Source organism: Lepidochelys kempii, chromosome 8, assembly GCF_965140265.1.
Source record: "Lepidochelys kempii isolate rLepKem1 chromosome 8, rLepKem1.hap2, whole genome shotgun sequence".
Lineage (NCBI taxonomy): Eukaryota > Metazoa > Chordata > Testudines > Cheloniidae > Lepidochelys > Lepidochelys kempii.
Window position 1 is genome coordinate 106,627,664 of NC_133263.1, and position 25,605 is coordinate 106,653,268.

Genomic DNA, 25,605 nt, shown 5'->3' on the forward strand with positions numbered 1-25,605 from the left:
CGATGCTCTGGGACTGCTCCCCATGAAGCCAGGCAGGACTCTGGGGAAGTCTCCTCTTCGGGAGCAGCCTGTCTGCAGGACACACAGCTCACCCGGCTTCCCCCTTCCTGGGTCTGACCTCGGAGCATTCAGCCTCCTCTGCCCCTCCGTGCGCTTCCCCCAGCGAGTCCGCCCAGGTGGGGTCCTGGGGAAGCCAGAGGGTCCTGCCCCACAACTCCACAGTCAGACGTGACTCTCAGCCAGCCAGTAAAACAGAAGGTTTATTAGACGACAGGAACATGGTCTAACACAGAGCTTGCAGGTGCAGAGAACAGGACCCCTCAGCTGGGTCCATTTTGGGGGGCAGTGAGCCAGACAACCCCGTCTGCCCTTCACTCCATGTCTCAGCCAGCCCAAACTGAAACTCCCTCCAGCCCCTCCTCCTCTGGGCTTTGTCCCTTTCCCGGGCCAGGAGGGCACCGGATTCCTTTGTTCTCCAACCCTTTAGCTCTCACCTCCCAGGGGGGAAGGGCCCAGGCCATCAGTTGCCAGGAAACAGGGTTTCGGCCATTCTCTGTGTCCAGACCCCTGCACACACCTGCCCTTTAGGGCTCTGCAACGATCATACACCCTTATCCCACCACCTAGATACTTAAGAACTGCCTAGGGGAAACTGAGGCACCCCCACACTATTCAGAGGAAACATTAAGAACAGTCCCACTTCGTCACACAGACACACACTTGTTGCACACATTAATACACACTTATATGTGAACACAATTGTTGCACACTTACTCGCACACACACATACTTGCTCTGGTACAACCCCACTCGTTTTGCACACTCACCCTGCCCTCACTCCTGTTCCGCACTTGCACGTACATGCTCGTCCCCCCAGGTCTGCCCCTCCCCTCACGTGCTGCCTGTCCCCCCAGGCGTGGGCTATGGGATGATGGTGGTCTCCACGTACATTGGCATCTACTACAACGTGGTGATCTGCCTCGCCTTCTACTACTTCTTCTCCTCCATGACGCGGGTGCTGCCCTGGACCTACTGCACCAACCCCTGGAACACGCCCGACTGCTCCGGGGTGCTGGACGCCGCCAATGGTTCCGCCGCGCCCCCCCTCAACCTCACCCAGCTCCTCAACCACACGCTCAAGCGCACCAGCCCCAGCGAGGAGTTCTGGAGGTGCCAGCCCCACGGGGCCCTGAAGCAGAGCCCAGCCTGGCCTTGCCAGGCACAGGGGAAACCCGGGCCTCGCTGGCAGTGGGGACGGGGGTCAGGGTCTCCTGACGGCCTAGAGCAGAGGGGATTGCACTCCCCATTGCAGAGGGCTGAGGGCTCTGGGGGAGGGGCAGGGCTGCTGTGGCCAGAGCAGAGGTCCAGGGTGGGGCTCCAGGGAAGAGGGGCGGGGCTTTGGAACAGAGTGGGGGCTCCAGGGCAGAGGGGTGGGGCTCTGGGGCACAGGGGTGGGGCTCTGGGGCAAACAGGTGGGACTCCGGGGAAGAGGCGTGGGGCTCTGGGGTAAAGGGGTGGGGCTCCGTGGCAGTGGGGTGGGGCTCCGGGGCAGAGGGGGGGGCTCCGGGGCGGGGGGTGGGGCTCCGGGGCAGAGGCGGGGGGCTCCGGGGCAGAGGGGCGGGGCTCCGGGGCGGGGGGCGGGGCTCCGGGGCAGAGGGGTGGGGCTCCGGGGCGGGGGGCTGGCAGACGGCTGCAGCTGGCCTCTCACGCGCTGTGTCCCCGTGGCGCAGGCGGTACGTGCTGAAGCTCTCGGACGACATCGGGAACCTGGGCGAGGTGCGGCTCCCCCTGCTGGGCTGCCTGGGCATCTCCTGGGTCATCGTCTTCCTCTGCCTCTTCAAGGGCGTCAAGTCATCAGGAAAAGCAAGTAGAGTCTGTCCTCCCCCTCCCCTCCCTGGGCCTGGCTCCGCCCCCTCCATAGCTCCTCCCCTCCCTGGGCCTGGCTCCTCCCCCTCCATAGCTCCTCCCCCCTGAGCCTGGCTCCTCCCCCTCCATAGCTCCTCCCCTCCCTGAGCCTGGCTCCTCCCCCTCTATAGCCCCTCCCTGAGCCTGGCTCCTTCCCCTCCGTAGCTCCTCCCATCCCTGAGCCTGGCTCCACCCCCTCCATAGCTCCTCCCCTCCTTGAGCCTGGCTCCTCCCTCTCCATAGCTCCTCCCCTCCCTGTGCCTGGCTCCTCCCCCTCCATAGCTCCTCCCCTACCTGAGCCTGGCCCCTCCCCCTCCATAGCTCCTCCCCTCCCTAAGCCTAGCTCCTCCCCCTCCATAGCTCCTCCCCTCCCTGTGCCTGGCTCCTCCCCTCCCCATGTTTGTCTCCTCTTCCCTTGTGCCTGGTCCCAGACCCACAGGCTCTGTGCTACACCCCAGCTTTTCAACTGTCCCTTGGAGAGGGCTTCAGTCCAGCCGGAGCTGTGTGGGGCAGAGCTCCAGGAAATATTTTCTTACCCGTGGGGCAGAAGCCACTAGCCCCAGCACCCCCCTGCCCCCCGTCCCCATGGCTAAAGCCCAGAGTCCCACTGCCCTGCAGGGCTGAAGCCCCAAGCTCCCACACACCCCGCCCAGCCCAGCGGCCGAAGCCCGGACCCGGAGCCCCACCCACTGGGCCCTAGAATTTTTATGGCATGTTGAGGGGTGGGGGTGGGGGGCTCCAGGAAATACTCAATGAGAATTTAAGCCCTACCCTTGGAGGAACCATCAGTGCACTGGCCCCCCAAGGGGCCCTGCCCCCTTCCTCCAGGGCAAGCCCCGCGGCCCCACCGCCTCCAGGCTCCAGCACCCCCGTTCCGCAGTGCAGCTCTGTGCAGCAAGCCCCCCGACACAGGTGCCCATGGGGGGCCCCTCCTCGCTCCCTGGCTGGGCTGGACAGGGGTGGGGGGCCGTGGCTGAGCCGCGGCTGTCTGTCCGTCCGTCCAGGTGGTGTACTTCACAGCCACCTTCCCCTACGTGGTGCTCACCATCCTCTTTGTGCGCGGCATCACCCTGGAGGGCGCCGTCACCGGGATCATGTACTACCTGACGCCCCAGTGGGACAAGATCCTGGATGCCAAGGTGGGTCTGAGCTCTGCCCTTCCAGCACCCAGTGCGGTGTCAGTCCCCACTGGGCAGGGGGTCCTGCCCCTCCCTGGGGCACAGGATCCTTCCCTTGCTCAGGCCCGGCTGTGAACACCACAGGAACGCCTCACCCGGGCTCCTGGCCCCCAGTGTGGTCACCAGGTCCCCCGCCCTGCCCCAAAGACAGACGGGAGGGGAAGGGAAAGACTCTTGGCCACACAGGAGCCGTGAGGAGGCAGCATTGGGTCCCACATGGGCCTGACCCCAGGCTGAAGCCAGGCCCCCTGCTAGCCCAGCCCCTGGCCCACAGCGCTGCCAGCGCCCCTCGGTCCCGACCCGCAGCCCCCCACTATTCAGCCCTGGGCCATCTCCGGCTACCAACACTGGCTGTGTGATGTGAGGGTGACCCGGGGCTGGGCTCCTGCCCCATGGCATTGTGTAGGGGAAAGCCCGGTGCCCTCTCTGCCAGTGGTAACATCTCTGTGTCTGCCAGGTCTGGGGAGACGCTGCCTCCCAGATCTTCTACTCCCTGGGCTGCGCCTGGGGGGGGCTCATCACCATGGCATCCTACAACAAGTTCCACAACAACTGCTACAGGTGAGCCACGCCTGCCCAGGCCACGCCCCCAACTCCCAGCCCCTGCTGGGCCACGCTGCCCGACTCCCACCCCCTGCTGGGCCACGCTGCCCGACTCCCACCCCCTGCTGGGCCACGCCGCCCGACTCCCACCCCCCTGCTGAGCCACGCTGCCCGACTCCCACCCCCCTGCTGGGCCACGCTGCCCGACTCCCACCCCCCTGCTGGGCCACGCTGCCCGACTCCCACCCCCCTGCTGGGCCACGCTGCCCGACTCCCACCCCCTGCTGGGCCACGCCGCCCGACTCCCACCGCCCTGCTGAGCCACGCCGCCCGACTCCCACCTCCCTGCTGGGCCACATCACCCGACTCCCACCCCCCTGCTGAGCCACGCCCCCCGACTCCCACCCCCCTGCTGAGCCACACCCCCGACTCCCACCCCCCTGCTGGGACACACCCCCTGACTCCCACCCCCCTGCTGGGACACCCCCCCTGACTCCCACCCCCCCTGCTGGGCCACGCCCCTTGACTCCCACGCCCCTGCTGGGTCACACCCCCCGACTCCCACTCCTGATGGGCCATGCCCCCCAACTCCCACCCCCCCTACTGGGCCACACCGCCCGACTACCACCCCCCTGCTGAGCCACATCATGCGACTCCCACCTCCCTGCTGGGACACCCCCCCCCGACTCCCACCCCCCTGCTGGGCCACACCCCCCGACTCCCACCCCCTGCTGGGCCACGCCCCCCGACTCCCACCCCCCTGCTGGGCCACACCCCCCGACTCCCACCTCCCTGCTGGGCCACACCCCCCGACTCCCACCCCCCTGCTGGGCCACGCCCCCCGACTCCCACTCCTGCTGGGCCACATCCCCCGACTCCCATGCCTGCTGGGCCATGCCCCCTGACTCCCACCTCCCTGCTGGGTCACACCCCTTGACTCCCATTCCCTGTTCCGCCACTCCCCCCGACTCCCACCCCCCTGCTGGGCCACTCCCCCTGACTCCCACCCCCTGCCTGGGCCATGCCCCCCGACTCCCACCCCCCTGCTGGGCCACTCCCCCCGACTCCCACCCCCCTGCTGGGCCACTCCCCCTGACTCCCACCCCCTGCCTGGGCCATGCCCCCCCGACTCCCACCTCCCTGCTGGGCCACACCCCCCGACTCCCACCCCCCTGCTGGGCCACGCCCCCCGACTCCCACTCCTGCTGGGCCACATCCCCCGACTCCCATGCCTGCTGGGCCATGCCCCCTGACTCCCACCCCCCTGCTGGGCCACTCCCCCTGACTCCCACCCCCTGCCTGGGCCATGCCCCCCCGACTCCCACCCTGCCAGGCCATGCCCCCGTAACTCTCACCCCGCTGCTGGGCCATGCCCCCAACTCCCACCTCCGCGGTCCCACTGCACCCCCCACTTCCCTCTGCCTGGCTGTGTTCCCCCCAGGCCACACCCCCCCTCCCCGACCCCACCCTCTGCCAGGTGAATTCTCTCCCCAACCCCGGTGGCCAGAGCCCCCCTACCCCTTCTCACTCCCCCTGCTCTGTCTGCGCTGAGCCCCCGTCCTGACTGCACCCAGCCATCCCCAGCCGGCCAGGTCAGGTCCCCGTCCCCCGGTGCACCGAGCCCCCCGGCTCTCTGACCCGCCCTCCCTGCAGGGACAGCATCATCATCAGCGTCACCAACTGTGCCACCAGCGTCTACGCCGGCTTCGTCATCTTCTCCATCCTGGGCTTCATGGCCCAGCACCTGGGCGTGGACGTCTCCCAGGTGGCCGACCATGGGCCTGGCCTGGCCTTCGTGGCCTACCCCGAGGCCCTGACGCTGCTGCCCATCTCGCCCCTCTGGTCCATCCTCTTCTTCTTCATGCTCATCCTGCTGGGGCTGGGCACGCAGGTACCAGGGCCTGGGGCAGAGGGGGGAGGGGAGGGGAGGGGCGCCAGAGGGGTGGGGAGGGCAGAGGGGGGAGCGAAGAGGCCGCAGGGGGTGGGGGGGGTGAGGGGAGGGGTGAGGGGAGGGGCCCCAGGGGGGTGGGAAGGGCAGAGGGGGGAGGGAAGAGGCCGCAGGGGGTGGGGAGGGCGGGGAGGGGGTGTGAGGAGAGGCCCCAGGAGGGTGGGAAGGGCAGAGGGGGGAGGGAAGAGGCCGCAGGGGGTGGGGAGGGCAGAGGGGGTGTGGGGAGAGGCCCTAAGGGGGTGGAAAGGGCAGAGAGAGGTGCAGGATGAGGCCCCAGGGGGATGGAAAGGGCAGAGGGGGTGCGGGGAAGGGGCACAAGGGGGTGGGGAGGGCAGAGGGGGGAGGGGAGTGGCCGCAGGGGGTGGGGAGGGCAGAGGGGGGTGCAGGGAGGGGTCCTGGGGGATGGAAAGGGCAGCGGGGGTGAGAGGAGGGGCCACAGGGGGAAGGGAAGGGCACAGGGGGTTGGGGGCAGCGGGGGGAGGACTGGGGGGGCAGCTGAGGGCGCTGGGGGCAGCCTGGAAAGCTGGAGGGGCTGGGGGGCAGCCTGAAGAGCCGGGGGAGTTGGGGGGCAGCCGGAGGAGGCTGGGGGGCAGCGTGAGGAGCCGGGGGAGTTGGGGGGCAGCCGGGGGGCTGGGGGCAGTGTGAGGAGCTGGGGGAGTTGGGGGCAGCCGGAGGGGGCTGGGGGGCAGCGTGAGGAGCCGGGGGAGTTGGGGGGCAGCCGGAGGGGGCTGGGGGCAGCGAGAGGAGTTGGGGGCAGCTGGGGGGACTGGGGGGCAGCATGAGGGGCTGGGGGGCAGCCGGGGGGGGGCTGGGGGCAGCATGAGGAGCCGGGGGCACCATGCCCAGGCCAGGCACTGGCTGACCCTGGCTCCCTGCCCAGTTCTGCCTGCTGGAGACGCTGGTGACGGCCATTGTGGACGAGGTGGGGAACGACTGGATCATCCGCAGGAAGATGTTTGTGACGCTGGGCATGGCCGTGGTGGGCTTCCTGCTGGGCGTCCCACTCACCACCCAGGTACGGGCGCGGGGCTCCCTGCATGGGCACCAGGGCACCCGCCAATGCCCTGTGGGGGCTCGCCCTGCTGAGCCCCCTTTGACCCGCCCCCTCCCCCCCACTGTCCCTCCAGTGCCCCAGGGGCTCTTCCCCCAGCCCCCTTCCTTCCTGCCCCCTTGGTCTGTCTGCTCCCCACCCGTGGGCCCCGCGTGGGCGCGTTACGGAGCCTGCTGGGCAGTGTGGGGGAGAGCGAGCCGGAGACATGGGCCTGGCCTGAGGCCTGAACTGAAGCAGTGGGCCAGACGAGCCTGGCTGATGGAAAGCAGCGAGCAGAACTTAGGGTGTTGGTGATGCGCGCCGGGCTCCTGCCAGGCTCAGGGTGTGCAGGCTGGCTCCGCTTTGCAACGTCTAGCTCCAGCTGGTCCCCATCAGGTGAGGAAGGCGGTCCCCAGACTATCTGACTCTGACCCCCGCTCTCTCCAGGCTGGGATATACTGGCTCCTGCTGATGGACAATTACGCCGCCAGCTTCTCCCTGGTCATCATCTCCTGCATCATGTGCGTCTCCATCATGTACATCTACGGTAGGTCCCCACCTGCTGGCGCCACGGCAACGGTGGCCCCCGCGGTCACAGGTGGGGCACCTGGCCTGTCAGCAGCCAATGGGAGCCCAGCTGTCACAGACACCAGAGTCATCAGGAATAGGCCACGTTCTGATTGGCTGGGCCGCATGCCCAAAGAGCAGCTCTCAGGGCAGTGCCAGACAGGAGCAGGACTCCTGGGTTCCATCCCCAGCCCTGGGCAGGGAATGGAGTCTAATGGCGGGGGGGAGGGAGCCAGGACTCCTGGGTTCTGTTCCCACTGGCCCCTGCCTCTCTGTGTTGCTCTGTGGGGTGCAGGGCTGAGCTCCCGAACTGGGGGTGCTGGCGATGGGCAGGGGGTGCCGGCAGTATTTCATTTATTATGGAAGAGGTGCCAGGGCTCAAGCAATTGTTTTATATTCATAACTGCTGCAGCAAGCCCAGCGGTGCCGGGGCTCTGACCTGCCAGGCCCAGCGGTGCCGGGGCTCTGACCTGCCAGGCCCGGAGGTGCCGGGGCTCTGACCTGCCAGGCCCAGCGGTGCCGGGGTTGTGAAGTGCCAGGCCTGGAGGTGCCGGGGCTCTGACCTGCCAGGCCCAGCGGTGCCGGGGCTCTGACCTGCCAGGCCCGGAGGTGCCGGGGCTCTGAAGTGCCAGGCCCGGAGGTGCCGGGGCTCTGACCTGCCAGGCCCTGGCACAAATTGAGCACTGTGCGCGGTGGTTCCAACCCAGATCCAGGTTTCCCAGGGAGTGCGTGTGCATTCAGGCGGCATCGCCTGCCCCCAAACCCCCAGGCGCTGTTCTCCTAGTGAGTGTCCCTGTCTGCTCCCACCAGGACACCGGAACTACTTCAAGGACATCGAGATGATGCTGGGCTTCCCGCCTCCTCTCTTCTTCCAAATCTGCTGGAGGTTCTTCTCGCCCGCCATCATCTTCGTAAGTGCTGCGCCCCTCCTGTGGCAGGGTTGGGGCGGGGGGGGCCAGTCCATGGGGGGGTGGGAGGGCTGGGCAAGGGATGTGACAGACCGTGGGGAGGGGGGTGTGGAGATCTGTGCCAGCCCATAGAGGGGTGAGGGAAAGGCAGGGGGTTGCCAGCCCACGGGGGATGCCAGCCTGGGGAGAGGGGTGTGCCAGCCAACGGGGGTGTGAGGGCAGGGTAGGGGTGTGCCAGCCTGGACAGGGACAGGGATATGTCAGCCCGTGGAGGGGTGGGGGGCAGAGCAGGGGTGTGCCAGCCCGTGGAGAGGTGGGGGGCAGAGCAGGGGTGTGCCAGCCCATGGGGGGGAGGGGTTGCCAGCCTGTGCCAGCACACAAGCCTGCTCTTACGGGGGCAGGTGCAAATCCCAGCTCATCTCACAGCAGGGGTAGGCGTCCCTGTGACAGCGAACAGTCCAAAAACTCCTGCCTCGGGGTGAGACCTGCCCAGGGGTAGCTCATCCCCACCTTGCTCTGCTGGGCTCTGCCCCTCTGTGACGATGCTGCCCATGGGAGCCAGCTGAGGTCACTCAATCAGGGTGCACGGCAAACAGACCGGGGCAGACAGACCCCAAACGCTGGTGGAAAATCCACTCCTTAGAGTTACCCAGCCAGCCCAAACCAGCCTCTGTATTAGAAAAGGTTCTCCTGACCCCAAAGGACCAAGCCCCAGATCCAGGTCAAATAACTTCGATCTTACCCCAAATACACACTTACAGTCAATTCTTCTTAACTAAATGAAAAATTATTTAAAAAGAAAAGAGAGAGAGTTGGTTGACAGACTTGAATTCAATTCTTGAGGTCCAGGTACATAGCAGAGATGGTGAGTTTATAGTGGCCAAAAGTCCTTTTAGAAATAGTCCACAGGTTATAGTCCAGTGTCCATATTCAGGGTGACTCCAGTCAGTGACGGGGGATCTCAATCCTTATGGCTCAGGGTTTCCCTTCTTGAAACCCAAAGCAGATCTGAGATGAGGAAGGATCGTGTCCCAAGGTTTTTATACATTTCCAGCAGTCTTTTGGCCTGAGAAAACAAGAAACTTAACTTTCTTTCTCCCAAACATTGTGGCAATTAGCACAGGGCAATTTATCCATTGAACAGTTCAGATACAGGTTACCCCAACCTTCAAAGAGACATAGAGACAACAATACTATGTCACTCAAGTGTCTTCCTAAATGTTAATATTCCCTTTTTGATCTTTGAATCAAAGCCATAGACAAGACTTGTTTGCTGACCTCACAAGACCTGAGCAAACATCTCCCCTTCTCTCTAACAGTGCAGACTTGCATTTCAGGGCCCTGTTCATTTCCATCTCTTCCTATCAAGTGTTTAAAGTTGGGCCCTGGGTCAGGTCAGGCTGGGAGGTAATTAACTCTTTCTGGACCTGTGTCACCTTTCAATGAGATATTGTATTACACTCCTAACGTCACACCCTCCCTTGGCTGCACCCAGCCGTGGCCACTGTCAGAGCTGGACCCATGGCGATCCCTGGGTGCTCGGCTTGAGGGGTGGCAGGTTGGGAGGGAGTTTATGGCTCGGGATGGGGCTGATATGGGGGGGGCATGGCAGTGGCTGGGAGGGTCTGGGGGGCAGGCCTGGGGACACCTGCCCCACTCTGCTGGCAGCACAGGTGCTCCACTCCGGGCTCTGGGGGCCCCACTCGCCCCTCAACCACCCAGTGCCTTGTCTTCTGGACACCAGCCGGTGCACCCATCCGCTGCCCACGTGGCCGCAGCACTGTGTCCCAGCGAGGCCCAACGGCCGAGCAGGTACCCGAGCAGGAGAAATGGAGAAAGACCAGACGCAAGGGAAAGGATTGGAAATGCCGGGCTAGGGACGACCCACAGCGCAGAGCCGCTCCGGATCCTGGGCTCCCCTGGCACCGACCCCGGCCTGGCAACCTCGCCCCACAGGGGAGTAGTTTGCACCCTCTGCAACAGTTTGGTTGTCTTCACCCCCCTAGATGCAGCGAGGCCGATGGGGAATTCTGCCAGCCCAGCTTCTCCTTCTCGGGGGGCTTCACAGCACTGGGGACCCTGCCGTCGCCAGAGCAAGCGGCGCTGGGCCCTGGCACGCTCATCACGTAGACGTGGCCTCATTAGCATGTTCCAGCCCAGCTCAGAGGGTGTTTCAGTGCTTGGCCAGTGCAGCGAGCCAGGATCCCCTTTTCACGGGACCCCCACCAGTGTCCCTCTCATTTTCCCAGCCATGTGTGGAATTAATTTTATTAAGTGCACCAATATGGAGGTGATGTGTGACATGACCCTGTGTGACCCATCACCTCCATATTGGTGCACAGAACAAAATTCATGGGGCAGGGTGGGGCTGAGTGTGGGAGGGGGCTCAGGTCTGGGGCAGAGAGTTGGGGTGTGGGGGGGTGAGGGCTCCAGCTGGGGGTATGGGCTCTAGAGTGGGGCCGGGGATGAGGGGTTTGGGGTGCAGGAGGGTGCTCTGGGGCTATGTTGGGGAGAGAGGACTCCCCCCCCCAGTTCTCTCTCCCCACAGCAGCACTTGGGTGGGGGGGTGTCTCTCCCCACCCCGCCAGCTCTGAGGCTGGGGCTGCAGGATAGGCGTCCCTCCCCCGGCCCCGGCAGGTCCCCAGGCAGGTTCCCTGAGCACCTGCAGGGCGCTAAAGAGGCCGCAGCCATGCAGCTATCAGGAAACGTGGACCCCCACCGTGCAGGGCTTTGCCTCTGTCACGGGTGCCAGCATGTGCCCTTCGCTCAGCTCTCCTGCTGTCCCGGCCGTGGCATCTCACTCACGCCAGCTCAGCCCGGAAGGCCCCTCGTCAGAGCCTCTCATGGGGTCGCTTGCTCCGTGCCAGGCTGGAAACCCGGGCTGGGCTGGGTGCAAAGCCGCTGCTTGATCACCGCGACACCGTGATGGGTGGGTGCAGGGTACCCGGAGTGACTCTTTGCCAGGAGAAATCACTTGCCTTGCCAGGCCGCATGGGGGTGGTGATGGGAGGCTGGTGGGGATGGCAGTGATGGGGCAAGGGTGATGGGCTGGCAGGGATGTGGGGCTGGTCGGTGTGGGGCCTGTGGGACACAGGGACCTGCTCTGCCCTTCACCCCGGTGCAGGGGCCACGGGCAGGCCTGGGGTTCATGGCTGAGCCCGCACTCCCCCTTCTGTGCCCCCCAGTTCATCCTGGTGTTCACGGTGATCCAGTACCGACCCATTGCCTACAACACCTATGTCTACCCCACCTGGGCCGTCAGCATCGGGTTCCTCATGGCGCTGTCCTCCGTGCTCTGCATCCCGCTCTACGCCGTCTACAAGCTCTGCCGTGCTGACGGCAACACGCTGCTCCAGGTGCGGGGGAGATCCAGACCCGGCTGCTACTGTGGGGCGGGCGCCGGTGACCTGGCCAGGACTCCTGGGTTCTCTCTAGGAGGCAGTGGGGTCTAGTGGGTTGGCTTGGAGATTCCTGCCCTGGAGGTGGCTGGGGGTCCCTGCCAGCCCCTCGGGCCTGGCTGAATGTCTGGCTGTTGCCCCACTTGGGGGTCACGGAGGGGTCTGAGGTGGAGGCGGGCAATCGAGGCTCTGGGCTGGGGCCCTACGGGCACAGGGCCGGTGCCCACGTGGCCAAGCTAACGCCCCTTCTCCCTCTCTCTAGCGTTTGAAAAACGCCACCAAGCCCAGCCAGGACTGGGGCCCAGCGCTGGCTGAGCACCGGGCAGGGCGCTACGCCCCCACCCCCGGCGCCTGCCTGGATGTGCAGCCGCTGAACCCCGAGAAGCCACGGAGCGAGGACGTCGCCCTCCCGGTGCAGGGCAGCAACGGCTCAGCCCACAGCCAGGACTCCAGACTGTGACCCGGCACCAGCCCATGCTCCCCGACCCGCCCTGCTCGGTGACGCACTGCTGGGGGAGCCCAGGCTGCCCCGGGCACCGCCAGGGGCTCCCCGTGTGTGCGTCCCCACCCCCCGCCCCTCCCCACGGTGTGTGTCACCCCTCGTGTTTACAGTAAGGGCCCCGCAGCCGGGCCCAGCGCACCGCCGGCAGCAGGGGAGCTTGGCAAGGGCCCAAGGAGCCGTGGCGGGCGTGCAGACCGGGGGGAGCAAGCCTGAGCCCAGGGGCGGCTCAGCCCCTGCCCAGTGTGTGACTGGGGGACGGGGAAGCCGGGGCCCAAGCGTCTGGGCTGGGGGCCGTGCCCTGTGAGATGGGGGCTCCCAGCTGCTACGTGGCCCAAAGCGGCACAGGGGCCACGGACCACGCAGGCCGCGCAGCTGGGGCTCTGGGAGGAGGGGGCCTAGGAGAGCGGCTGCCAGGGCCAGGAGGAGCCGCGCCCCGCTGCGTAGGGGGAGCGAAGGGGAGGGGAGCAGAGAGTCAATGGGGTGGAGGTGCGGGGGTGGCAGGCAGGCAGCAGCTGGGTCAGGCTAGCCCAGCCCTTTGCTCTGCCTTCCAGGCCCTCCCCTCCTGGCTGGGCCGAAGCGGGGTGGGGGCTGCTGTTACCGTGGAGGGAGATGGTGTCTGGCTGAGACTGGCGGGGGCCAGTGCTGAGGCCAGGGTTGTGTCTGGGGCAGGCAGGATTCAACCCACCTGGCAGGACTCCTACCTGTGCCCCAGGCATGGCCCAAGCCGTAGTGTAGCACCATCTCCCCGGGAGCCCCCCCAGCTGGCGCCAAGGGAGGGGCACTTGGAGAGGGATGGAGATGCAGGGCGGGGGCGGGGCCCTTTGCTAGCATGCGTGCCCACATGCCCTGCCCCCCCGGCCCATGCACGGCCCACGTGCAGACACGCACGGCAAAGAGCACACTCGCCGCACACACAAAAGCCCAGCGCACACACGCACGGCACGTGCCGACATGCACGGCCCAGACACGCACAGCACACGTGCCGACACACATGCACGGCCCAGGCATATGCATGCACACACGCCCATACCCCCCCCACAGTGCTCTCATGCCCATTGCCTGGGGGGTGCAGGGCCAGCCCCGGCCAGGTCCCCCCCCGCCACCCCCGTGCTGTGTCCCATGAGGGGCTGCAGTTGGGCTGGGTCCAGCCCAGTGGCTGCACCAGCCGCAGCAGGCTGCAAGGGTTAGGCTGTGCTGGCATAGCGGGGTGGGGGGGGGTCCTCTACATGGGCTCAGCCCTGCCCTGGGGGCTCCCCCTTCACCGAGCGAGCAGGACCCATGGCCTTGTCTGCTCCCTGCTGGTGCGGCTGAGCATGGGGCTGCAGGGTGGCCCTGCACCCTCATGGCTCTGCCCTGGGGAGGGGAAGCACTTTATGGGCCGGGGGGGGGGGGCGGTTCCAGACCCCACTGCGAAGGGGTTTGCTTGACCCAGCTGGATTCACCCTGGGCCCCACAGCCCCCATGGTGGTGAGGGGCAGCCAGCCAGGGGACGGGGCATTGCCCCAGCCTGCTGCTAAGGAGATGCACAGGAGGCCCCTGGGGCCAGAAGCACTACGTAGGGGGGCTTCCCCCAATAGGCACTTTCCTCTGCGTCAGATGAGTGTTAAGGGGGGAGGGGCTGCATACAGCCCCTCACTGCAATGGGGTTGCTCCCCAGATCACTGCCCACAGCCCCCCCACAGGAGGGTGCCCATGGCATTGGGCTGGGCTGGCTCAGACAGGCCCTGGGTCCCTGTACCCGCTCTCCAGCCGGGCGTGAGGGGGACCGGCCCCCAGCCCACATGGTGAGTGGGGGTGTCCAGCCATGGCTCCGTGTGTGTCAGGGGCCGGGGAGCAGCTGGGCCTTCCCCCACCCCCAGCTTTGGGCCTGGCCCAAGCAGGGGGGCAGGCACACTCCTTTGTGCGCTCCCCCTCCAGCCGGGAGCCCAGTGCCCCCCTGGGCCAGGCACGGCCTCGCCACCACCATGCCCGGGCACCGAACAAAGCCAAGCCTCATGGGCGGGGCAGGTGGCAGGCGATGCCCTGGGGCTGCTCAGGCCACCAGTGAAGTGAGTTTGGTGGGACTTACCCACACCCCGGGGACAGGGACCACGGGCAGCGGAGCCGGCCCCACTTCTGCTACCCAGGCAGCGGCTGGGGAAGGTGCCCACGCTGGGTGGGGGGCTGCGGCACCCTGTGGGCACCTCTCCCCACCCCCCACCCGCCTTGCCCCCCCCCAGCCAACGCGGAGCTGCACTACTTCCTGCATGGATCCTGTGCCCTGCCCCGTGTGCCCATGATGCCCACGCTCCTCTTCCCGTCTAATCGTTAGCAATACGGTGCTGGGGCCTGGGCTGCGCCGCCCACGCCAGTGATGCCCCGTGTAGAGTTTTAAAGTCTGATAGATTTTAATGAAATTTATATTCCTGCGTCCGCCTGCCGGCTGCCTTTCTTTGGCCGGGGGGGGGGGGGGGGGAGGAAGGCACGCGTGAGCGACCCTGGTACCCCATCCCTACGGCACTGCCCGCCCAGGCCTGGCCCAGATGCTGTGGCCCGGTGCAGCCAGGAGATCGGCGGGTCCCGTTCCCAGCCGCCAGACTGCACGGAGGGGCCCAGGCCCTGCCCCCCTCGCCTGGCCTTGCTACCTGCTGGCGCTGGGCAGAGGCACCCGGCATGCCCACAGCAGGTCCCAGCTCCCCCCCACAGCTGCGCAGAGCTCCGAGCCCCACGGGGCAGCTGTGTGGGTCCTGCCCAGGGTGGGTGAGGGCAGGGGGCCCCGCAGAGAGGGCACGGTGCCAGACCCCAGCACCTGCCTCTGGCTCCAAGGGCCCATCCCCCCCAGAGGCAGGAGCACTGAGAAGTGCCCAGGCCCCAGGCAGCTTCCCTTCCCCCACTGCCCCCCACCCCCTGGGCACATGGTACCTGCGCCCCTCCCCCACCCGACCCCTAGGCCAGTGCACGCTGCACGGCTCCCCGCGCACCATGGCAGGGGGCAGCCAGGAGGGGGCGTTGCAGGCCAGGCTCAGGGCTCAGCTCAGGAGCTGCCCCCCAAGACGCGGAGGGGGCTGATCCCGGGCTGGGGGAGACGACAATGCCCCTGCGGGTTGGGGGCCTCCAGGGCAGAGCAAGGCCGAGCCGGGGACAGAGGGACCCAGCGGGGCAGGAAGCGGCGCTGGAGCTGGGGGGGAGATGGGGCACGACCTCCTGCCCATGCCAGGCTGCCCCAGGCTCCCTGCCCCATACCCCAGAGAGGCTCCCTGCGCTAGCTTGGCCCCTGGCATCCCAGCGGCCTCAGGTGGCGGCCGGAGAGGGGGCGCAGGGGCGGGCGCTGCTCTGTGGGTGGCGATGGGAGGAAGGCCAGGCTGGGCCCTGCTGGCAGGGGGGCCAGGTGGCTGCAGGCTGGGCTTGCAGGGGGAACCCGAGCTCCTGGGGGTGATGGTGCAGCCAGGTCCTGGTGCCCAGAGGCCCAGCCAGGGGTCGCAGCCCCTCCGTGGAGCCCCCTAGCCAGGCTGCCCAGAGAGCAGCTGCACCCGTCGAGGGGCACTCGGCCCAGCACAGTGCCTGGGGCTGGCGGGGCTGGTTCTCGGCGGCCCGACGGGGACGGAGCGGCTGGTGCCAGGCGGGGGGACACGCTGGCTGGTGCCGGGCTCCCCAGGCCCACGGGACACCTGCAGAGCCAGGGAGACAGTGCCGTCAGCAGAGACCCGCCGGGACAGAGCACTGCCCCGCCCCGCCCCACATCCGGAGACAGGCTCACGTCCAGGGGGCAGGGTTCAGCCAGGACCGACCCCGAACCCACCGCCCCAGCCTGCAGTGATAGCCTGAGGCCCTGCAATAATCCCGCAATGGGGCCCCCTACAACCAGCATGGCCTATGTGACCTGCCACCCCCGGGGGTCCCAGCCTGCCCCCTGCAGCCCTGCCAGTGCCCCTCACTACAACCTGCTGCCCCCCAGGGCCCCAGCCAGCCCCCCCCGGGGTCCCAGCTTGCATCCCTGCCAGTGCCCCTCACTCCAACCCGCTGCCCGCTGGGGTCCCTGTAGCCTTGCCAGTGCCCCTCAATCTGACCCACAGCCCACCCCATCCCATCCCTGGGGCCCCTCTCCTCCCCACACACAGCCCTGCCTGAGGTGCTTGTATTTGCTGGTACGCAGGGGTCCCCCTGGGCAATTTATTCAAAGGGGGTTACCTGGGCTGTCGGGGGGCCACAGGCTCAGGGCACTGGACCTCCTGGGAGAGGCCAGGCCTGGGGTCCAGCTGGCCCAGCTGCAGGTCCCGCTCCATGGCTCGTCTCTGCTCCTGCAGCTCTGCACAGAAGGGAAGTGCTGGTGAGAGGCAGAGCGCCCCTCGCTGGCCTGCCCCAAGCACTGCCCAGGGGGTGCAGAATGGGGCCTGCGGTGGTGCTGAGTGAGCTCGCCTCCCTCGGTGCCACTGGCTCAGCCAGCTCCTGGCTGCCCTGCACGACGGGTATTGTCCCTGTGTGGCTGTTAAACACCCTGCAACCCTCCCCAGAGCCAGCTGCATCTCCGTGATGGGGACACGGCGCTGCACCCCGACCGGGGCAAGGAGGCTGGGCCGGGACACTGGCTTTGTGCTCCCCGGGGAGAGGTCGGGCAGGTCCCTTACCAGCCATCGTTGGCTCCTGCGCTGGCCCCGCAGCGGCTCGGTGTTCCTCCTCCAGGCAGCGCTGGGGAGAGGGGGGGGAGAGTCAGAGCACTGCCTGCCCCACTGCCCCCAGAGTGTGGGAGGGGAATGTTATTGTAGGGTCTCTCAGAGCAGGGCAAGCCCCCCCACCAGGAGTGTCTGCAACAGCCAGCCCTGCACCGATCGCCTCCAGGGGACCGGAGCAGTCCCGCGGGGGGCTGGCCCTGGACCATCACCATGGCACTGCCCAGAAGAGGCCCGGTGAAATATTTCACCAGCACACGCTGGACTGGGAAACCCAGAGCACAACCATGCCGTGGCCAAGCCGCCGGCCCCCAGCAGAGGGCGCTACCATTTCACTCAGCCACAAACCCCTCCCCAGCACAGAGCCAGAGAACCCAGGAGTCCTGGCTCCCAGCCCCCTGCTCTACCCCACTAGACCCCGCTCCCCTCCCAGAGCTGGGGATAGAACCCAGGAGTCCTGCCTCCCAGCCCTCCCCCGCTGTAATCCACTAGACCCCACTCTCAGAGCTGGGGACAGAACCCAGGAGTCCTGGCTCCCAGCCCTCCCCTGCTCTAACCCACTAGACCCCACTCCTCTCCCAGAGTCAGGGATCAAACCCAGGAGTCCTGGCTCCCAGGCCCAACTCCCAGCACTCCTGCCAGCAGCCCTTCCCCTGCACACACGTCCTAGGGACCAGGGTGAGGGTGGCTGTTGTGGGGCAGGGCAAGTCCATCCCTGCACGGCCCAGCAGGCTGCCCCGGTGGGGGCCATGGCCTGGCGTGACCAGGGGCAGCCTCCCGCCTGGTGAGGTGCGCAGGGTGGCTCAGGGTGTGTCTCTCTGCTCCCACACAGCCCAGGGCAGGGCTGTGACGAAGAGCATTAATTATTAAACATTAATTATTAATGTTTCCTCTGAATATTGTGGGGGTGCCTCAGTTTCCCCTAGGCAGTTCTTAAGTATCTAGGGGGTGGTGTGACAAAGTGGGACTGTTCTTAATGTTTCCTCTGAATAGTGTGGGGGTGCCTCAGTTTCCCTATGCAGTTCTTAAGTATCTAGGGGGTGGGATAAGGGTGTATGATCGTTGCAGAGCCCTAGAGGGCAGGTGTGGGCAGGGGTCTGGACACAGAGAATGGCCAACCCCCTTTTCCTGGCAACGGATGGCCTGGGCCCTTCCCCCCTGCAAGGTGAGAGCTAAAGGGTCGGAGAACAAAGGAATCCGGTGACCTCCTGGCCCCGGAAAGGGACAAAGCCCAGAGGAGGAGGGGCTGGAGGGAGTTTCAGTTTAGGGCTGGCTGGGGACATGGAGTGAAGTGCAGACAGGGTTGTCTGGCTCACTGCCCCCCAAAATGGACCCAGCTGAGGGGTCCTGTTCTCTGCACCTACAAGCTCTGTTTTAGACCATGTTCCTGTCGCCTAATAAACCTTCTGTGTTACTGGCTGGCTGAGAGTCACGTCTGACTGTGGAGTTGTGGGGCAGGACCCTCTGGCCCCCCCAGGACCCCGCCTGGGCAGACTCGCTGTGGGAAGCACATGGGGGGGCAGAGGATGCTGAATGCTCCGGGGTCAGACCCAGGAAGGTGGAGCCGGGGGAGCTGTGTGTCCTGCAGACAGGCTGCTCCCAGAGAGGAGACTTCCCCAGAGTCCTGCCTGGCTTCATGAGGAGCAGTTCCAGAGCATCGCCCGGGGACTCCGTGACAGGGGCCAGTGCCCCCTGCTGATCCCACCATCCCAGGGGTCCTACCCGGAGGTGGCAGATGTGTCTCTCCAGGGCACGGCACTCCTCCTCCAGCAGGGCCCTGGCAGAAGAGACAGGTGGGTTAGGTGGGCTCCAGATGCATGGGAATGAGGGGGGCCGGGACAAGGGTCAGCGTCTGCTTTAAACATTTCCTGCCATGCCCTGGGGCCCCTGGGCACAACCCCTGGCACTTGGGCACATGCCCCCTCACAGCACATGGCAGTGGGACCTTGTCTCACCAGATGCCAGGTTTAACCCGCCTCCCAGAGACCCCCCAGCCCTGGAGCTGTGTGGCTGGGCAGGGTGCCTGGGAAGGGTCACAAGAGCGGAGAGAGGACCAACCTCCTGGGATGGGAACCCATGTCTGGAGGAGGGGCTGGGCGGAAGGGGTTCGCATGGAGGCTGGGTACAGGTAACCCCTGGTGCCCACATGGGAGAGGCCTCTCCGTCCTGGGGCTGGGAGCCATCACGACCCCTGACCCTCGGGACAGGCACAGAGCAGGGAAGGAACGCACCCTAGGGAGCCAGTGGCAGAGCCAGGAATGGAGCCTGACACCCCAGCCCACGCTGGACCCCCCCAGTCCTAGGCCCAGGCCAGGAGCAGTGCAGCAGGGTGGTGAGGGGTCCTCTCCCCTCTCTGTGCACAGCCCATCCCACCGAGGACCCTGGGATGGCAGGATCAGCAGGGGGTACCGCCCCACCCCAGGCTGCCGGGGAGCAGAGAGACACCCCCTGCGCACATCACCAGGCAGGAGGTTGTCCCTGGGCCCTGCAGGGGTGGAACGGCCACTGGCCCCCAAGTGCCCCTCCCCTCCAGGAGACCTGGCTGCCCCCCAGCTGGCAGCACAAAGGGGCCAGGCAGCGAGGGGGCAGGGCAGCCCAGAAAGACCACAGGACCACCTGCTTCCCCTCTGGCCCCGTTGGTTCCTCATTCCCCACAATCCGCCCTTTGTCTCTCCAAGCCACGGACCCAGTCCCGGCTGCCAGGCTCTGCACATGGGAGACAGCACCAGCCCTGCCAGGGAAGGAGGCCGGGGGATGCTGGGGCATGGCCCCCCTGTCACGTTATTGACATAATCTGGGACCGTATAGATCATTGTTGCAACCAAGGTCCTGTAGTGGCACCAATCTTGTATATAGGGGGTCTAATAAGGTGTCTAAGACGAGGTTATGGTTGGCTGGTTAGGATTATGGTGTCTATATGTGTGTATCATTTTTGTAGTTAAAGTTATAAGTATTGGCTCTAGACTGTATTTCAAACTTCTGCTCTGCTTCTGGGGGACACCCCAGACAAGTGGGTGTCAGCTCTGCCTAGCCTGCTGGATGGCCCATTAAGGACCCTCAGCGACACAACTGACCCAGTGAGAGAAGGCAGACATGCCTGGGGACTCAGCCAGGTGTGCAGGGACCTGCCCATGGACAGAACTCTGAGGTGTTTCCAGGCCATGGGATGGGCAGCTTGTCCTTGGGACAAACAAAGAGACCACATGGCAAGAGACTATAAAAAGCTCCTCCATCTGGTCTTCAATCCTGCTTTTGACCTCTGGAGGGACTTTGCTACATGGAAGCTTTGACCCAAGGACTGAATGACCCATCCCAGCTGGGGATGTTCTCCAGAGACAGGATTTGAACCTGCAGTTTACTCCATCACTGCTGCAAGCCTGAACCAAGAACTTGGCCATTCCTGGATGTCACTGATTCCATTGAACCCATTCTAGCTCTCGTCTCTCTCTTTTTCCTTTAATGAATAACCCTTTAGATTCGAAAGGATTGGCAACAGCGTGATTTGTGGGTAAGATCTGATTTGTATATTGACCTGGGTCTGGGGCTTGGTCCTTTGGGATCGAGGGAACCTTTTTTTCTTTTACTGGGGTATTGGTTTTCATAACCGTTCATCCCCATAACGAGGGGCACGGGTGGGGATCCTGGGAAACAGGAGTGTCTAAGGGAATTGCTTGTGTGACTTGTGGTTAGCCAGTGGGGTAACACCAAAGTCCTCTCTGTCTGGCTGGTTTGGTTTGCCTTAGAGGTGGAAAAACCCCAGCCTGGGGCTGTAACTGCCCTGCTCGAAGCAATTGGTCCTGAATTGGCGCCTCTCAGTTGGGTCCCACCAGAACCAGCCTCGTTACACCCCCCTCAGGCGCTGATATTCCCCTGCCACAGTCCCACCTCCGGCACCTCCCACACAAGGGGCTGCTCCCCGGGCAGGGTCGAGATATTGACTTGCCAACGCTGCCAGGGAAACAACCCATTACCCAGCGGGGGGCCAGACTCACCCCAGCTCTGCCGGTGCCCCTCACTCCCGACCCGCAGCCCCTGTTATCCCAGCCCTGGGCTCCCCCCCCACAGCTCTGCAGTGCCCCTCAGTCCCAACCCTCAGCTGGGGCGAGCACCCAAAGGGAGGCGTTAGCACTTGGCTCTTGCCAGGAGCCTGCTGCAGGGCAGGGCGCAGCGATGGGGGCAAGGCTGGGAGGCTTTCTGGGAGCAAAGCCCAGAGTGAGCCCACAGCAGTGCTGGGCTGGAAGGGCAGAGCTGCAGCACTGGGGGCATCACTCTGAGCCCTGGCATGGCCCCTTGCTCCAGCCCACCCCTCCATTCCCTGTGCCCCGCTCAGGCACTCACTCCAGTCCCCCTCTGCTCCCAGGCCCAGCCGCTGGGCCTCTCCCCGGCTCCCCGAAGGCGGCTCTGGGTTGGGGTGGGGCGAACGGTCTCTGCCAGCCCCGGCTCACCTACCGGAGATGGGTCTGCGCCTGGTGGATGCGGGAGACGCTCAGCTTGTCCTTGAGGGGCTCCAGGTGGTGGACGAGGCCGGGGTCTGGGCTGGGGCAGAGGACAGACAGGGTTTGCCAGGGGACTATGGCGGGGGGCCCCTTTCCCAGAACCATTAGGGGTGTAGGGAGCAGCACCTCCAGTGGGGGAAGGGCTGGCAGCTCTGGCTCGTCCCCCCCGACTGGGGCGGGGGCATTCCACGCGCTCACAGACCTGGGCCCCGGGCTGGGCCCCACAGCCAGCCCCCAGGAACCCCCAGAGAGGCCGCTGGTGAGCGAGTGGTTCAGCCCTGGTGCAGAGCTGGGTGGCAGAGTCGCTGGCAGGGAGGGGCGGGAGGGTGGGAAGGGGATAGCAGGACTTTGAGTCCTTGGGGAAGTGTCAGGGGCAGTTTGGGGTCCAAGATGTGTACACGTTCCCACCTTAACCAGAGCACCAGGAGCTGCGGGTTCGGAAACAGCCAGTTGGCAGTATCCTGTCATCATTAGGTTCCAGAGTTACCAGACAGTGGGGACGACTGGGGCGGAGCACTCGGGCGGGTGGCACCCTCACGGTGCCCAGCTCCAGGAGCGCTCCAATGCAGTAGCCAGGATCTGGCATACACAGGGCTGGCCCCACACTGACTGCACCCCCCGCCCTCCGGCCACCCCCCCCATGCCCCAGGAGCGCCCTGCTGCTGACCCACAGGAGGGAGGGCTGCCCAGTGGGGGGTCAGTTCGTGGGTGGCCATCTGTCCAGTGGAGATGAGCCCAGCCCTGCTCCCAGGGCGGAGGGTAACTGGGGCCCAGACACCAGGGGATGGGGGCCAGCTAGGTAGACCATCTGTCCAGCTGAGGGGCAGGAGCATCACTCGCCGTGCCCGGGCACAGACCCACCTCGTGCTGGTGCCCCCAGACAGGGACCTGTCCTGTGCTGCACACTCCCCTCCAGCGTGTGGCCCCAGGGCGAAGCTGACCACATGGGGGCTGTACTTGGCGATGGCCCCAGCTGCGTCCCTGTGGCGAGGAGGAGACGTGGTGTGAGCCCCCTGACCTGGGTTGGGCCCTGGGGGGCTGGGCTGGGGAGGGTCACCAGCTGGAGGGGCTCAGTAGCCATGGCTGGGCCAGGCTGGGCAGCTCATGGGCTGGGGGGCTGTAGGCACCCCAAGAAGCAGACCCAGGTGGGCATGAAGGGCTGGAATGAGGGATGCCCCCCAAGCAGGGAGCCCAGGCTCCAGCCAGACATGGCCCAGCACAGAGCACCCAGCGCTGCTCATGCCGACAGACGGGCACGGTGCCAGCCTGGGGCTATCGGGATCGAGGGGCACTGGCAGAGTCGGGGGAGAGGCACAGGGAGTCAGCGGCAATGGACAGGACCCGGCGCCCTGCTGCCTGGTGGAGTCCTCAGTGCCCAGCACATCCCAGGGCACCTCCCTACTCTGCCCCGGCCCCCTCCAGCTGCAGGTGCCCCGCACGTGGCCCCTCGCGCCTGGCCCAAGCAGCGTCTCCAGCGCTGCCGGGGGACTGCTCCGCCCCAGGTGCTGCAGCTGGCTAATGCCGGCTCCCCGAGCCCTTTGAAGTGCTTCTGGAGGCTAAGCTGGCCCAGAGAAGGGGCTAAGCCGGGCGGCTGCTGCGTCAGCGGTTCTGCAATCCCAGCCCCCGGGCAGGGAGAAGGGCTCAGCCAGCCGCGAGCGCAGCCAGGCAGACAGGCCCAGTGCCCCTGCACCCCCCGGCACTGCCAGGCAGCCAGGAATTCCAGCTGGGGCTGGCTGCGTGTGGGTCCTCGGCTCCCCACCCCCAGCAGGGCCCTTCCAGCAGCACCATGCAGAGCACCGAGCCCTGCAGCACAGTGGGGGCAGCGCCAGGGTAACCCCCATCCCACAGGGCCCCCCATGCCGACTGGGGCATGCAGGTCTCAGGGTGGGATAGCTCCCCACACACAGCGCTCCTGCAGTGGGGCAGCGATCAGGAAGGGCTGGGGGCCCTGGGGAGGCTGGAGTGAGGAGACGGGGCTCCATTGGTGGGTACCGAGCAGAGACAACTCCCCCCCCGGAGGAGTCTGACAAAGGGGGAATTTTCTGTCCTATTTTCACGAAGCGTCTGTGTGCCTCAGTTTCCCCTCTATTGTCAGTGTTACCGGGGTGGGGAGGGGGACAGGCAGGCTGGGAGACGGAGATAAGGATGGCGCAGCTGTTTGAGCCAGGATGGGCCATGGAAAAGGACTGGTGGAGGGGCCCAAGGGAGCTGGATTGCCCACCTCTCCGCAGGGAAGCTGAGCCCAGAACAAAGGACTGGCAGGGGAGGCTGCAGGAAGGAGTCGGGGGCTCCTCGGGGTCAGACTGACACAGGCCAAGCCATGGGCTCGGGCTGAGCAGGGAGGCCCATGCTGCATCCGGCTGACCAATAAACCCCCCTGGCTCGGCCCCGCTGCGGGAGCCTCACTGCAGGCAGGGGGTGCGTGTGTCCCTGCCCCGGGCACCAGGCTCCCCCGGGGGTGTCTCGGTGGACGCGCTGGACGGAGCAGGAGGGTGCCCAGAGCTGTCTCGGAGGCAGTGGTGCCGGCCCTGGAGGCAGAGAGGGGCCCCATGGGGGTCTGGTGCACTGAAGGCGGCTCCCAAGCAGGGGGAGGGGCACGGTCCTGGGGGTCCATGACAGGGCCATGGGGGGCTCAGTGCCCAGGACGCCGCCCAGCCCTGGTACCTGCCCTCCTGGGACGCCTTCTGCTGGAGACTGAGCAGCAGCATCCGGAGCTCCCGTCTCAACAGCTCCTTGAGGTGGGTGGGGGCTGTCAGGAGAGCCCAGCCCCCGGCCCCCTGCGGGGGGCACTGATCCAGCCCAGCGCAGGCCGAGCGCTCCTCCCGCCACAGCTCCATCAGGGTCTCCACCTAGACAGCATGGGGCAGGAGAGGCGTTACCTGGGAACGCAGCCCCGAGCCCCACCTCAGCCCCATGGCACCGCACCGGGTCTGGCCCCACCCACGGCTCAAGTGGGACTGCATGGAGGGAGAGGGGCAGGGAGGCCCCCACGGGCCCCTTCCTGCAGCAGGGATGAGGACACCCCTCCCACGTGCATCCCACACACACAGGCAGCACCCCCGCCATCCAGTCCCCAGGCAGGAGCCCGCAGCACCATCCGGCCCAGGGCACCATGACCCCACAGCCGGGGCAGAGGGCACAGGCCCGCAGCCAGCAGCTTTTGGGCTCCCAAAAAGGCCTGAAGCTGCTGCCCCCAGTTCTGAGGCCACTGCCATGGAGAAATGCGTGCTGGTCACGGGGGGCAGGGTGAGGGGCAGGGGACAACGGGCTGGTCGGGAAGGGCTGTTTATGGGCCTGCAGGGAAGCATGTGAAAGGAGCCGGGCTGCAGCTCTGGCCATTGCCCCGAGGGCATCGCAGGGCAGGCCCAGCAGCTGACAACAGAGACGGGCCTGAAGGAGGGTGAAGAAGACACACACCCACCGTGGGGGGCGAGGATTACATGGAAGCCCTTCACCCAGGGGCCCAGCCTGGGCTGGCAAGCGCCGGAGGGCAGGGGCCTTGGGTGTGTGGCCGGGGCTAGGCGCGCTGGCAGCATCCTGGCGGGGGCTGGGGGGGGGGAACACAGAGTTAAGGCTGCCCAGTGGCTACAACGCCCCCATCCAACACCCCACGTTCCCTGGGTGCGGGCGTTTCTGTGTGGGGCTGGACTCTCGACGCAGGAGGGTCCCGTGGCCAGGGTGGCACCATCCACAGTGCCAAAGAATGATGCTTCTCCCACTGGGAAAAGGACTGTCTGTCCCCCCCCCCCCCCCCCGCCCAGCCCCCCACAGCTCGCCAGGGAACAGCTGAGCCCAGCCCTTGGCATGGGATGGGGCCCCACTGCAGGGGATTGGGGAGGGGGACCCACATCTGCAGAGGCTGTGAGCAGCTCTCGTGAAGGAAGGCTGCAGGAGAGCAGGGGCCTGGCTCTCCGATGGGCACGCCCTACTCCCACCCCACCTGGCAGGGTCGCCCTCCGGCCCGTCCCTGATATCCCAGCCCGGCTCGTTCAGTGCCAGGATCCTGCCTCGCCCCACAAGGCCCCCTTGCCCCACTGGGAACCCTCCCCACCAAGCAGGGGAGCTGCCTGCACCCAGCCAGAAGGGGCACTGGGCTGGGTGCAGGCGGCTAAACCCCAAGGGAAATGAACTGCTCCTGCAGGACGGGGGCAGCTCCCTGGGCTTGGGGCCGGACCCAGGGCTGGCAGGGGGCTCACCTCCGCGTGCAGCTCCAAGCTGCGCTCCACCACGTCCACCCCTAGGACGCTCTTCACCTCGGGCTTCTCGCTGGGATTCACCTGCTCCTCCAGCAGCCTCCAGAGCGAGGGCAGCGGCTGCAAGGGGGCAGGAGAGCATGGGGGCAGCGCCCCCTGGGGGGCAGAGAGAGGGGGGGTCAGGCTGGCTCAGCGCAGGCAGGCCCCTAATCTTAGGCTGAGCCCCACACCCTGCCCCTATCCCCCGACATCTCCCGCAGCCCCCCACCCCGTCTGCTGCCCCACTGCCCC

At 66.3% G+C, this 25,605-nt stretch overlaps 2 protein-coding genes across 2 annotated transcripts in view; one reads left to right on the top strand and one right to left on the bottom strand.

Moving 5' to 3' along the window:
• Window positions 1–14,387, top strand: part of SLC6A9 (solute carrier family 6 member 9) — a 51,912-nt gene extending 37,525 nt beyond the window's left edge. The window contains exons 5-14 of the mRNA XM_073357961.1: window positions 915–1,170; window positions 1,731–1,863; window positions 2,910–3,044; window positions 3,541–3,644; window positions 5,280–5,517; window positions 6,455–6,589; window positions 7,052–7,151; window positions 7,982–8,082; window positions 11,265–11,435; window positions 11,740–14,387. Coding sequence (XP_073214062.1) covers window positions 915–1,170; window positions 1,731–1,863; window positions 2,910–3,044; window positions 3,541–3,644; window positions 5,280–5,517; window positions 6,455–6,589; window positions 7,052–7,151; window positions 7,982–8,082; window positions 11,265–11,435; window positions 11,740–11,937 — 1,571 coding nt within the window. The 3' untranslated portion in view covers window positions 11,938–14,387. The remainder of the gene's footprint in view (window positions 1–914; window positions 1,171–1,730; window positions 1,864–2,909; window positions 3,045–3,540; window positions 3,645–5,279; window positions 5,518–6,454; window positions 6,590–7,051; window positions 7,152–7,981; window positions 8,083–11,264; window positions 11,436–11,739) is intronic.
• On the bottom strand, window positions 11,740–25,565 carry CCDC24 (coiled-coil domain containing 24). The gene is made up of 9 exons (XM_073358315.1): window positions 25,545–25,565; window positions 25,318–25,434; window positions 23,786–23,970; window positions 21,983–22,102; window positions 21,075–21,161; window positions 18,348–18,402; window positions 16,584–16,644; window positions 16,147–16,264; window positions 11,740–15,626 (listed from the first exon to the last, which is right to left on the bottom strand). Exons 1-9 carry the CDS (start codon window positions 25,563–25,565, stop codon window positions 15,221–15,223), a joined length of 1,170 nt encoding a protein of 389 aa, XP_073214416.1. The 3' UTR covers window positions 11,740–15,220.
• Between the last annotated feature and the right edge of the window lie 40 nt (window positions 25,566–25,605).

What these genes read in the sequence shown, in the direction of transcription:
- CCDC24 (XM_073358315.1), bottom strand. Translation starts at nt 25,565, where the DNA reads ATGTCGGGGGATAGGGGCAGG. An exon ending in TGTCGGGGGATAGGGGCAGG is followed by an intron (nt 25,435 to 25,544) that starts GTGTGGGGCTCA and finishes GCCCCCTTGCAG; the next exon opens with CCGCTGCCCTCGCTCTGGAG. An exon ending in GACACATCTGCCACCTCCGG is followed by an intron (nt 16,645 to 18,347) that starts GTAGGACCCCTG and finishes CCCTCTCCCCAG; the next exon opens with CGCTGCCTGGAGGAGGAACA.